Source organism: Symphalangus syndactylus, chromosome 16 (genome assembly GCF_028878055.3).
Source record: "Symphalangus syndactylus isolate Jambi chromosome 16, NHGRI_mSymSyn1-v2.1_pri, whole genome shotgun sequence".
NCBI lineage: Eukaryota > Metazoa > Chordata > Mammalia > Primates > Hylobatidae > Symphalangus > Symphalangus syndactylus.
The window spans coordinates 65,552,464-65,565,178 of record NC_072438.2 but is presented as its reverse complement, the minus strand read 5'-3'; the positions used below and the strand labels follow the sequence as shown (position 1 = coordinate 65,565,178).

Genomic DNA, 12,715 nt, shown 5'->3' with positions numbered 1-12,715 from the left:
ACTGGGTTTTTATTTCAGTTGAATTTTCTTGAGTATTCTCATTTTCATTACTTCATTGTAATGAAAGCATTTTAATTACCTCATCTCTGCTGATGAAACAGGGAAATCAGAGGTATCCACATCATCGTAAACTTCATCTCCCATGTCTAACAAAAGACAGAATATCAAAGGTTGAAGCACTGTTAGTTCAGATTTTGATATGAGCATTCAGTGATGTTTTTAATATAAAGATTGCTTCATGGACAATAAAAGAAGTTTTCCTAGTGTCTCGGTACATTTCTCCTAGAAGCATTGTCTGCTTCTGAAAGGGGAGAGGTTATTATTTGCCAGGATGCATGTGTTAAATTATTCTCAAAAAACCAGTCACCATAATGATAATCATCGTTATCTGGAAAAAAACTCATGGAACAGTGACTATGATTATCTGAAGATCTACAAGCGCAGTGAATGTCAGGAGTGGCGAATTGCTGATAAACAAATCAACATTACTGGCCACTGGCAGGATGAAGTGGAGACAGAAATTGAGATTCTTATGGGATTTAGGGTGTTGTGATAATATATATCATACTATTTAAATGTCCCTCTCCTTCCTTCCTCCTTTCCTTTGCCTCACTGATCTGTTTCCCATTACCTTTTACCTTACAATGATATTAGGAGTGGCACCACCTTTAAATGGAAAGATTATTTCTTTTAATTAAATACTTCTGTTACCAATAGGTATTGAGAAACAGTACTGGCAGAAAAGTTGTCACGATCTTAACTGGTTCAATGGCTTTTCCAATCATTAGAGCTTTTTCTCGCTTCTAGACTTCTTATTAATAAAGTCAGGAAGAATGCTTCCTCTCTGCACATATAAATGACTCTACAGCCAATAAAACTGAAGAGATTGAGTTGAAGAAATTGCAAATATTTTAAGGAGTTATTACCATAAAAAGTTTAAATACTCTCTGGTAGTGGCAAGGAATTGATTTCCTTTATAAAATCCCCCCTCCATATCCTCCACCCTCGTGTGTATTCAGGTTAACTAATTTCACAGGATGAAACTTGCTCAGCTGCGTGAAAAATAAATACTTTAAAAAATATCATCTAGAAGGGTCAAAGTTACTACTCCGTGCACATGCACTTAAAACATATTTAAGAACAACCAGCAATTCTAAGAAAACCTTATTTTTTACAGAATTGATTACTTTTGTTCCATTTTATACCCACTTTTTGAGGAGTTAGTTTTTTTGAATACGTTAAAAATATTATAGATTAGAATACAAGCTTATTATCAGGCACTGATCAGTTTGAGTTTGTCCCTTACATATTTTCAAATTGATAACTGAAAAGAAAGTTCTAATGTCAGATAAAGGGTCTATAGAAGAATAGATTACCTCTGTGTTGGTTTGCTCTTTTAATATACTTATAAGTTAAAATAAATAAACTTTTTGAAAGCCCCTGAATATTTTTAAGACAACATTTTATTTCGTTCAAAGTAAATTTTAAAAACATCTAAAGATATGTCTCAGCAGGGATGGAAAAATAGTAACTGATTGAAATTTTATAAAGAAACTGTTATATTTAACATTTTCCAAATACAATATAAACTATCCATTTAAATATTCAAAGAAATTAGATTTAGAAGAGGCTTACTGGCACGTAATCTGGCATGTTTTTAGATATCCTGATGCAGAAGTCTCATATATCAAGCTTGGACTGAATTGGGGCTGGGGACATAGGGAAAATTGGTGCTCATCCCTTCCCACTTATCCCTAACCCAGTAGTGGCTCCTGGAAGAATAGTTTAAAAACTATCAGTCTTTTTAATTTTTCTCATCTTGCTATTTTATCATTGAGCACCTGTGACCACCCAAGGTAAAGTTACTTGCTCAAGGTTACACAATTTATTATTTTCAGAGTCAGGACTTTAATGCAGATACTATATCCAGTGCTTTCCCACTACCACATTGCAAGAAATGAAGATATAGAACATACAATTAGTTTTTATTACTTACCCAATTGTTTAGGAGGAGCAGGGAAACTACAAAGAAAGTGAGAACACAATTATAATCAGACTAACATGAACACAGAAATTGATTCCGTTATATAGGAGAGTATAAAGAGGCAACAGCCTGGAGGCATATTGGGTTACTTCATCTGTTGACTATTATTTCTTTCTCATCCTCCATTTCTCCACTAAGTCCATTTCTGTTTATCAATTTGGAACTTAGCAAGACATTTTTTGAACCCCAAATGTTTGCCAAAATGTCCAGAGTCAAGATACTCAATTGGTTTATTTTGCCCACAGCCACTGGATCAAAATTTCCAGATTTGTTATATGAGGTTTGGGCATAGTATCAAGCCAGAGTAAACGAAAGGGACTCAGTATTTTGGAGTCATCGTGGCATACATATTCTGCCTCCAAACTGCTTATTTGAATTAAAGAGCGGAAATACAGACTCAAAATTAAGAGAGGTCATAGGAATATGACCATGTTTCCCAATATGTGCATATATTCCCCAAAACAGGAAAATGGTGAATAAGAGGAATATTTACTTAAACCAGAGAGTGAGAGCTTATTAATTAAAGTGATCTGAAATCAGGATTAAGTGGCATTTAGCTGCAACAGAAGACCCATGCATCTATTTTCTGAAATAAGACTTCTAAATACACTCCACACACACACACACACACACACCAACACACCACAGAAAGAATGGTGCAAGAACAGAAATGACTGGTTAGAATAGAGTGTGAGGGATCATTAATTCAGATGATCCCAAATCAGATTTGGATACTATGTAATTGAAGCAGAAAAAAAAAAAAACCCTCTCTTTTTGAAGTAAGGATTATATTTGAGTAATGCTGCTCAAGAGAAGAGGTTTCTTGTGTTTTCCTAGAATTTCAAGTGTACTCTTTATTGACTTGTTGCTTTGGTGTTTTACAAGCCAATTGGGAATGCTATATGGAATTAACATCTTATAAAGACTTGAGCTAAATGTGGTGAATTCATGAGGTAAATATAAAACAGAAAGATTTTCTTGTACCAGGGAATACGATTAAGATCTTTCAAGTTCATATGTATGGAATTTATACTAAAAGATTATTTTTGGAATGGAAAGAGAAAAGTTATGCCTTAGATTTTATTTGGACAAACTTAAGATATTTAGAATGCTTTTAGTATGGGGAAAATTATTAATATATCATTATAGTGTAACAGAGTTAAAAGTCTTTAATTATTGTATTTAGAGAAAAAATTCAAAATTATGTTCTTTATATCAAACTATTAAAAAGAATGTATATTTTGAAGAGTATTCAATATAAAATACTATGTAGTAAAATGTGGCATTGGAATTGTGAGTTTTCAGATGTAATGCTATATTTTAAAAGGTCCTAGTAAATGGGTGTGTTAGTGTTTGTGTATGACTGTGTGCATGAGCGTGAGAGGGTATGTGTGCAGTTATGTGTACATGTGTGTTTTTGTGCATTTTTATGAAGCAAGTAAAATATATCTTTGAACTGTATGATGATTTCTGAGTACTTGGTCTTCTTTTATGTAATGCAGGAGCTTAAAGGTGACACCATAAACGGGGCTAAGATGATTAACAGAAAATTGCATTAAGATGATTTAAGTCTATCAGAATTTGGTTATTGGTTATAGAATATTAGTAGCATTTTATTCAATACATATTAGTGTAGTTATTGTACACTGGATTTGGTTGGTTGACTCTTACGATGAACCTTCATTATTGTCTGAGTCAGAGACTTTAGGTTTCTCTCGTATACTTTTCTTTTTGTCATCTTTTCCCTTTAACATCTTCAAAATCCCCCAGGACCACGTATTATTCTTCTCTTGAACCTGTAGTGTGGAGCTTTGGGGCATGCAGGCATTGATCAGAATGTAATAATCAGCGGCAAGTGAAGACATTGTGTGGACATTCGGATTCTTTATAATTATACTACATTAATGATTCAGGCAGTAAACAACTCATTTTATTGGACAAAATAGTGTTATTAAGTTTATAGATCATGGTGATTGAATACTGCTCCTATGAACTTCATCATTTTTTTCTATCAAGTGAGAATTCTCCCACTTCTTAAAATGTGAAGCAAGTCCATAAGGATTAAGTTTTAAACAACTGGATGCAGTGGCTCACACCTGTGATCCTGGCACTTTGAGAAGCCAGAGTGGGAGGATTGCTTAAGCCCAGGAGTTTGAGACAAGCCTGGGCAACATAGTGAAACCTCATCTCTACTAAAAATAAAAAACATTAGCTGGGTGTAGTGGTGCACACCTGTGGTCCCAGCTGCTCAGAGGCTGAGAGAGGAGGATTGCTTGAGTCTGGGAGTTTGAGGCTGCAGTGAGCTACGATCCTACCACTGCATTCTAGCCTGGGCAACAGAGTGAGACCTGGTCTCAAAAAAAAAAAAAAAAAAAAAAAAAAAAAGCTTGAGTATCAATTTTGCTTTATTTATGATTAAAATGAAGTAATTAAGAAATCTTAGGCCAGGCACAGTGGCTCACGCCTGTAATCCCAGCACTTTTGGAGGCTAGAGCAGGCAGATCACCCGAGATCAGAAGTTCGAGACCACCCTGACCAACATGGAGAAAACCTGTCTCTACTAAAAATACTAAATAACCCAGGCGTGATGGCACATGCCTGTAATCCCAGCTACTTGGGAGGCTGAGGTGGGAAAATTGTTTGAACCCGGGAGGCGGAGGTTGTGGTGAGCTGAGAGCATGCCATTGCAGTCTAGCCTGGGCAACAAGAGCAAATCTCAGGTCTCAAAAAAAAAAAAAGAAATCTTAAACTTTTAAACATGCAATTTAAAATGGAAAAAAAATTATTTTCTTATTGACCTAAAATATTTTTATTTTTATAAATTATTATAATTATTATAACTGAACACATATTTATTATTAAGCTAAAGGATTAAATAAGTATTCAATACTGGTTCTGCCATAGGTAGCATAGGTCTCAATTTATTTGAGTTGCCTATATTATAATCATGTTATTACACAAGGGATAGCCATGCAACTGATAAACTCTTCAGGGATTGTGGTAAAAGTAAATTATTGATCAATAAATACGTTATTAGAAAAGACTTAAAAAATATCCACAACATCTGTCATTTATCTTTTTTTTCATTTCACTTGTTTTGCTGTAGTTATTGAGGTTCTTCCAAACAATCAAACATTTCGTTTGAAGTGTGGTGAAATTACACTTCCTGGTTTACAATTGCTGTTAATTAAACATTCAAATCATTTGGGGTAATGTAAGAAAGAACACTATTTTCCACTTTTTATTTTAACTGGAAATCAAAACTAAATTTCAATGTATATATAATAGTTTGCAAAAAGCAGTTCACTGGTTATTCTTACCCATCATCAGCATCTTCCTCTTCAATCCCATCATAAATGTCATCATCTGGTGGTGGAGGGAATATCCCTTCATTTGGATTGGAGGAAAATCTTCTGTTAACTTTATAATTTGGTCACGTAATGCACACTCAGATATTAACTATATATCTTCCTTACTTAACGGCAGAGAGCATTTCACTTTCATATAAACCATTTAAATAAAAAAACTTTGTTGATCATTTTATAAAGAATTCTTAGGGGTGAAATTACAATAACAAAATGAGGGCTAAGAGGCACTGTGGACTTGAGTTGAAAGGAATGGGGGTGCAAAAACAGGAGAAAAAGTAAACTTAAATAGGGGATGGAGTTAAATATTTATTGTGGAAAAAGAAGTGAGGAGGTGATACAAATCTAGCTAACTAGTTAATGGTGAGGAGACATTTAGGAAAAGATACTGATCAAGGCACAAGTGAAGAAAAGCAATGGGATGAAAGGTGAATTTGTAAATATTGATGGTAGTTGAAACAGAAAGAAATGAAAAATGACTTTTAAAACACATATTTTTGAAAGTTAAACTGTTTCTGGTTTCATTTGTTATTCTATGCTCTTCAGGAAACTTGCTATTTGACAGATATTTACTTAACAATTGTTTATTGAGTAGTTTTTATGTGCAGGAATATGTAAAATGACCTTGAAATTTGAATTTTAGTATGAGAATAGCACTGCAAGGTGTTAGATCAAATCCCTTACTTTGTTGCTGGGAAATATAGGGGCCATTGAGCTATAGTCAAGGTGACTAGATAGGTTATCATCTGAACAAAAACACTTCTGAAAGTGAAGGAGAATGCTGTTATTAATTGTGCTCTGATGACTGGCATAAATCAAGACTGTCCTGAACACATTGGAGTGAAGTCGCCATATGATCTGTAACAAACTTAAAAGAAAGGAGTGGCTTACTCAGAGTCACTCGGTGGCCAGCTCTAGAATCCAGTTTATTGACTCTCAAGCTAGTATTCTTTCCATCATACTAAGATCTCTCTCATTATTTGTAAACTAAAGCATTTTTTTCATTAATGTACACAAACATGATGAAGACTTATGAAGAAATTATTGATAAAAGTGCATGGTTTCCCATGCTCACGTATTAGAATAATTAATATTGTTAAAAGGACCATATTACCCAAAGCAATTACAAATTTAATGTAATCCCTATCAAAATACCAAAGTCATCTTTCACAGAATAGGAAAAACAATCCTTAAATTTGTATGAAATAAAAAAGAGCATTAATAGCCAAAGCAATCCTGAGCAAAAAGAATAAAGCTGGAAGTATCACACTCCCTGACTTCAAATTATATTACAAGGCTGTTGTAACCAAAACAGCATACCGTTGGTATAAAAACAGAAACAAAAACCAATGAAACAGAAAAGAGAGCCCAGAAATAAAGCCACATATTTATAGCCAACTGATTTTAGAAAAAGGCACCAAAAACATACACTGGGGAAAAAACACGCTTATCAGTAAGTGGTGCTGGGAAAACTGAATGTCCATATGTAAAAAGAATAAAACTAGACCCCATCTCTCACCATATACAAAAATCAACTCAAGATAGATTAAGGATTTAAACATAAGACCTAAAAGTATAAAACAACTGTAAGAAAACATAGAGAAAACACTCCAAGACATTGGTCTAGGTAGAGATTTCATGACTAACACCCCAAAAGCACAGGCAACAAAAACAAAAATAGACAAATGGGATTATATTAAACTAAAAGCTTCTGTATGGCAAAGCAAACAATCAACGGAGTGAAGAGATGGCTTGTTGAATGGGAGAAAATAATTTGCAAACTATTCATCTCAAAAGGGATGACTATTCAGAATATACAAAAACTCAATCAACTCGACAGCAAAATTCCCAAACAATCCCATATAAAGGTGGGCAAAGGATCTAAAAAGACATTTCTCATAAGAAGACATACAAATGGCCGACAGGTATATGAAAAAACGCTCAACATCACTAATCATCTTACCCCAGTTAGAATGGCTGTTATCAAAAAGAAAAATAATAACAGATGCTGGCAAGGATGTGGAAAAAAAGAAACTCATACTATCGGTGGGAATATATATTCGTACAGTCATTATGGAGATTTTTCAGAAAAACTGAAAATAGAACTATCATGCAATCCGGCAATCTCACTACTGGATATTTTTCTGAAGGAAAGGGAATCAGTATATCAAATGGATATCTGCACCCCCAAGGGTATTGCTGCACTATTCACAGTAGCAAAGATATAGAATCAACCTAATTATCATTGGATGAATGGATAAAGAAAATTTGGTCTATACACAATGAAATACCATTTGGTCACAAAAAAAAGAACGAAATCATGTCATTTGCAGCAACATGGATGAAACTGGAGGTCATATTAAGTGGAATAAGCCAGATATAGAAAGGCGAATACTGCATGGACTCACACATATGTGGGAGCTAAAATGTTTATTTCATGTAGGTAGAGAGTAGAGTGATTGTTACCAGAGGCTGAGAGGGATGTAAGAATGTGTTTGGGGGGACATGAAGAAAGATTGGTGAATGGGTACAAGCATACAGTTAGATAGAGGGAATAAGTTCTAATGCTTAATAGTAGAGTAGGGTGACTATAATTAACAATAATACATTGTACATTTCAATATAACCAGAAGTGAGAACTCGAAATGTTCTCAACACATAAAAATGTTAAATGCTCATGATGATGGATAGCCTAAATACACTGACTTGAACAATACACGTTCTATGCATGTAACAAAATAACACATGTGCTCCGTAAATACATGCCAATATATGTATCAATTGTAAAATATCATTTTAAGAAGCGTATGGCTTACCTCCACTTCCACTCTGACTGTGGCTAGAAAAAAAAACCAGAAATATTAAGTTAATCTATGAATTACTTAGCTATGAGGAAGAGAAGCACATATCTTGATCAGTTATTCAAAAGAGAAATAACATGCCAGTCGAAAGTTCTTAGAATGTTATATGTAAAGAGGAAAAAATGTTCCTTATCATCATAGATGGGTAATGACAAGGCAACAAAACAAAACAAACAAAAACAACAAGAATTAAGTTAATTACAGCACTATATATGATATAGAAAATGATGATATTTTTTGCTTTTGACATTTTTCTATGAGGTTGTTTTCAGATGATACATTATGACATCATTCCATAGATGGACCATTAAAACAAGCCCCAAGGGTATTATTATTCCATGAGTCACATAGAGCAATTATCGTTGCATTAAATTAAATTATCTTTCAATATCTTTTGACCACAGCATTTTACTCCTAGTCTAATAGCAGTCATTTTTCTTTAAAGGGAGAACTTTCAAAAACTTGAAATCTCATTCAGGGGGCTTTTATCTGGTATGACTGCTGAATCTGTAAATCCAGATTGCCTGTGTTTCTTACTTACTTTCACATCATTCTATATTTTCTCTATTTTAGCATTTATGTTATAATTGCCTGTTTTCTTGCCTATATCTCCCACTAAAATGTGATTTCTGTGAGATCAAAGGAAATGTAGACTGTGAGAACGGAAAAAATCCCAGAAATCATCTCTTCAATTCCCTCATTATACAGAAAAGAAACCAGGCTCTGAGAAATTAAGTGACTTGACCACGCCCACTTTTACACCTAGCTGTACTCACTCTACCCCCAGTTTTCTGCCAGCAACAGATATCAGTTTAATGTTAGCGTCTTAGAGGACAATTATATAGTACTCATATCTGATTTTCTAACGTTAATAGTGGGTGAAAGAAATTGATCTGATGCAGATCTCCTGTTAAATTTGAAATAAAAACATAAAGTTGCTGTCAGGAACTTTGTAGGAAAACATGCTATAAATGTCTTCCTATATAAATAAGGAACTGCTTTTTGAGGAAGTTGCAGTACACTGTCTGCTTGCTTATGTACCATTTTGACATTTATTTTTCCTGACTCTTCTCTCTGAGCATGATGCATGAAGGAGGCAGTTGGAATTATGTGAAGAGCTGCATTCTGCTTGGCTGCCACTCTTGGCAGATACTTTTCATCTTGGATTTTTATACCAATTTCCAAAGAACAGGGTTGTTGGAATAAGGAGCAAAGCTCCTGTTTTATTTCATGTCTAAAGCAATTATTCAACTTCCTAAAATGGCCTGTTTAGAAGGTAAAATATTTGATGAAGTGAAGAAGAGGTAGAGAGAGCAGGGTGTGACAGGAGAGGAGAGGGAGAGAGAGAGAGATACATGGAAGGAAGAAGGTTTACTATGAAATGGTAGAGGGGTATTTGCGTTTGCAATTCCCTTTTCTTCAATGTTTCATATTCACTGTAGATACTGCTTTAATGGAGAAGGAAAAGAGAAGGACAGCTGTCAGGGGCTGTGCTTTGAAGCCTCAAAACTGCTCCCGGAGTTCGAAGCACTCACAGCCATTGCTCTTCACTCTAGGGAATCAGGAAAGAGCCGGCAGAGTGCCTGGCCAGGAGTCATGAGCAGGAGGGAGAAGATGGTGCCTTCTCTTCTTCTTCTTGCCAGGGCAAGCTGCCGGCTACACTCAGCATCTTCCCTTTTTCTAAGAACAAAGCATGTTCTGTTATGAGATCTCTGCCCGCAGCAGCTGCAGTTTCAAAAATAAAACATGTATAGAAATGGCTTCTTCTTTAATTTTCTTAGTAAGGGTGCATAAGAGAGGGCTAGATGCTAGTAAATATTGTGGGGCTATACTTGTTTAAGATACTGAGCATTAAAACCCTACAACTCTTCCAACTTCCTGCTTTTACTAAACGGAAGATTCTTTTTTTGTTACATGTTTACTAAAGTAGAGCAGGTTTTTAGAGTCATGGTATGTATGGATTCAATAAAATGGAAAAAGGTGATAATGCTAGTTTTGGGAAATATTCACCCAATATGGTTAACAAAGTTTCATTTTAAGAACATCATTGTTTTTTCTGGATTTGTTATTTTTTGCTTGAGTATGCACATCAGTGTAAATATGCGTAAATAATGTAACTGGAATTCTTTCACCAAAAATTAAGGAAGTGTGTTTTTTGAAAAACAAAAGGCACACACAAAGTATATACATTGGTAATATACTTGACATAGTTATGAAAATTCTGAAGTTATAGAATATGATGATTTGGAACTTCATCTGGCCTCAAAACTGGCATTTACTGACTCACACTAGGTAGATGTTTGACTAAAGTCAGTTAATGATCTCCAAACTCTAGTGCATGCGTTGTATGTTTTGGTATATGTTGCATAATTTATGTTTAGAACATGGTAAGAATGCATAGCCGGCTATAATTCATTTTAGAAAGACAAAACTGCTAGAAAGCAGCATAACAAGCTTAACTGATACGATGATATAAAAGATCATAAGAGGAAAATTTAATTCTTCATGTGCTTTATAAGTGTATTACTAATTTGATGTTTAAAAATGGCTGACAATGAGGATTGTTTCCTTTGTAATTTGAGTTATGAAGAATGCAGACACAGTTTTACCCAGGTGAAGAGCTAGCACAGATTATGTTTTTTGGGATCACAATGGAGGTTTCCTAGTTTTACAAGGTAGTCATCAAAAAAATAAAAGTTCTGAACTGGACTAGAGATTTTCCTCCTTTCAGCTTGAGGGGATTATGGCTTTAAACTGAAAAGGGAGGTATTGGAGGAAAGAAGGAATGAAAGGAGAAAGGGAATGGAAAAGTACAAAAGAGACAAAAAGAATGACAAAAAATCAGAGCTGGAACAAAGAGAAGAAGAGGAGAGATGGAGAGAGAAAGGAAGCAGAAGACTGAGAAAGGAAAGAAGAGAAGGAGAGGTACAAGGACGGGATGGCCAATCTCCTCTCATTGGTCCTCCAGAAAAGATGTTATATTCTGTTCCTCTACAGCAAGAAGGTGTTCCCATAATTCTTGAAGTGAAGGTCATTTTAATCTAGTGGAATGGGCCGTGGAAAGTGGGACCCTTAATTGATACCTAGGGATCATAAAAAAACGGAGTTTTTACTTTTAAGGAGCAAACTGGGGTTGCCATAAAAATCATTTTTTGTCATGTTTTCAAAAAATAACAACAAATATATTTAGAATCAGAGATTTATGAGAAAAAATGGGCTAAATTTTATATTTTATGCTTCTTATTTTACCAAATCATATTTCTATTAGGCATATCCCTAAGATCAAGTCATAATGAACATTATAAAAGTGTTTTAGAATGACAACACATCTTACAAGATCTGGCAAACGGTCCACTATATTTCAAGTAGTATTTGATGCATATAATCAAAAGAAAGACTATGGAGTTTCAAATGACCTTTCACCCATGTTGGGGTTATTGTAAGTGATCATTTAGTTTAGTGATAGAGAGCAGTAGGAGTTATGGAGGGTAAAATTCTAGGATCTTAATATACAAAATTTCTGACAAGCAGACAGTTTGATCTGTTCTACAATAAGTACTTGCACATACCTGCTAATATCATCCTGCTCTGCAACATCATCATATACTTCTTGGTCATCTTCAATAGGTCTTGAAGGGGCACCAAGAGAGTCTTTTTTCAGTTTCAAAGAATCATAGTCAATCTCTACAGCAGTTGTTTTAATATAGCCATCTACCAAAAAGGGAAAGATTTATGTTCAGGCAACTGTAGTTTAACTATTTTAAAGTTGTGAATAAAATATCAATTGCATATTTGCTCTTTAAACTTTCCCCTGATTTATTTTCTTGTAGTTCTGATTTGTAGACCTCCCAACTAGACTCACATTTTACTGTACTCTGTCAAAGTCTAATCCTGTTGTAGTTTAATGTAATAAACCTTCTATTTTAAATATTCTAAAGTGATTCACATGAAGCATTTTTTCTTTTTAACATCAATGAAAAACCTAATGCTGTTTATTCCTCCTGGAATAATATAAAACTTTACGTTGTTTCCCACAATATAGATAACAGATGAGGCGAAGACGGAACCATACCTGCCATTTAACATTTTCCTCCCTTTGTCCACTCTGTAGATACTTCTAACTTGATGCCTATGACGAGTTCTGGAGGAATATGCACATTGAATATTGCCTCGCAAAGAAAATACTTTGAAGCCATGGAGAAATTTGCACTCACATGAACCCCTTGCTGTTCTGCCCAACCATTTTCCTTCTGGGTTGTCTGTGATGCGGATGATTTCAATTTGCTCTCCTTGCTTGAAGCTCAGTTCATTCTTTCCTCCTTTGACATCACAACAAGCTTTTGCAAGATGGATGACTTGAATAGGGCCTGTTAGCTGCAAAGAGAAAAAAATAATCACAAAAGATTTCCCTATAATTTAGAAAATCTTTAAGGAATGCAATTTTG

At 34.6% G+C, this 12,715-nt stretch overlaps 1 protein-coding gene across 5 annotated transcripts in view; it reads right to left on the bottom strand.

The window, feature by feature from the left end:
• Window positions 1-12,715, bottom strand: part of FYB1 (FYN binding protein 1) — a 176,119-nt gene that overhangs the window by 17,131 nt on the left and 146,273 nt on the right. For 4 of the 5 annotated variants that reach the window (XM_063619547.1, XM_055246070.2, XM_055246071.1 and 1 more), the window contains 7 exons: window positions 12,485-12,644; window positions 11,840-11,981; window positions 8,226-8,248; window positions 5,365-5,431; window positions 3,716-3,853; window positions 1,997-2,022; window positions 80-146 (listed from right to left, as the gene is read on the bottom strand). In XM_063619547.1, the coding sequence (XP_063475617.1) occupies window positions 80-146; window positions 1,997-2,022; window positions 3,716-3,853; window positions 5,365-5,431; window positions 8,226-8,248; window positions 11,840-11,981; window positions 12,485-12,644 (623 nt within the window). The remainder of the gene's footprint in view (window positions 1-79; window positions 147-1,996; window positions 2,023-3,715; window positions 3,854-5,364; window positions 5,432-8,225; window positions 8,249-11,839; window positions 11,982-12,484; window positions 12,645-12,715) is intronic. The other variant, XM_055246072.1, reaches the window with a different exon arrangement.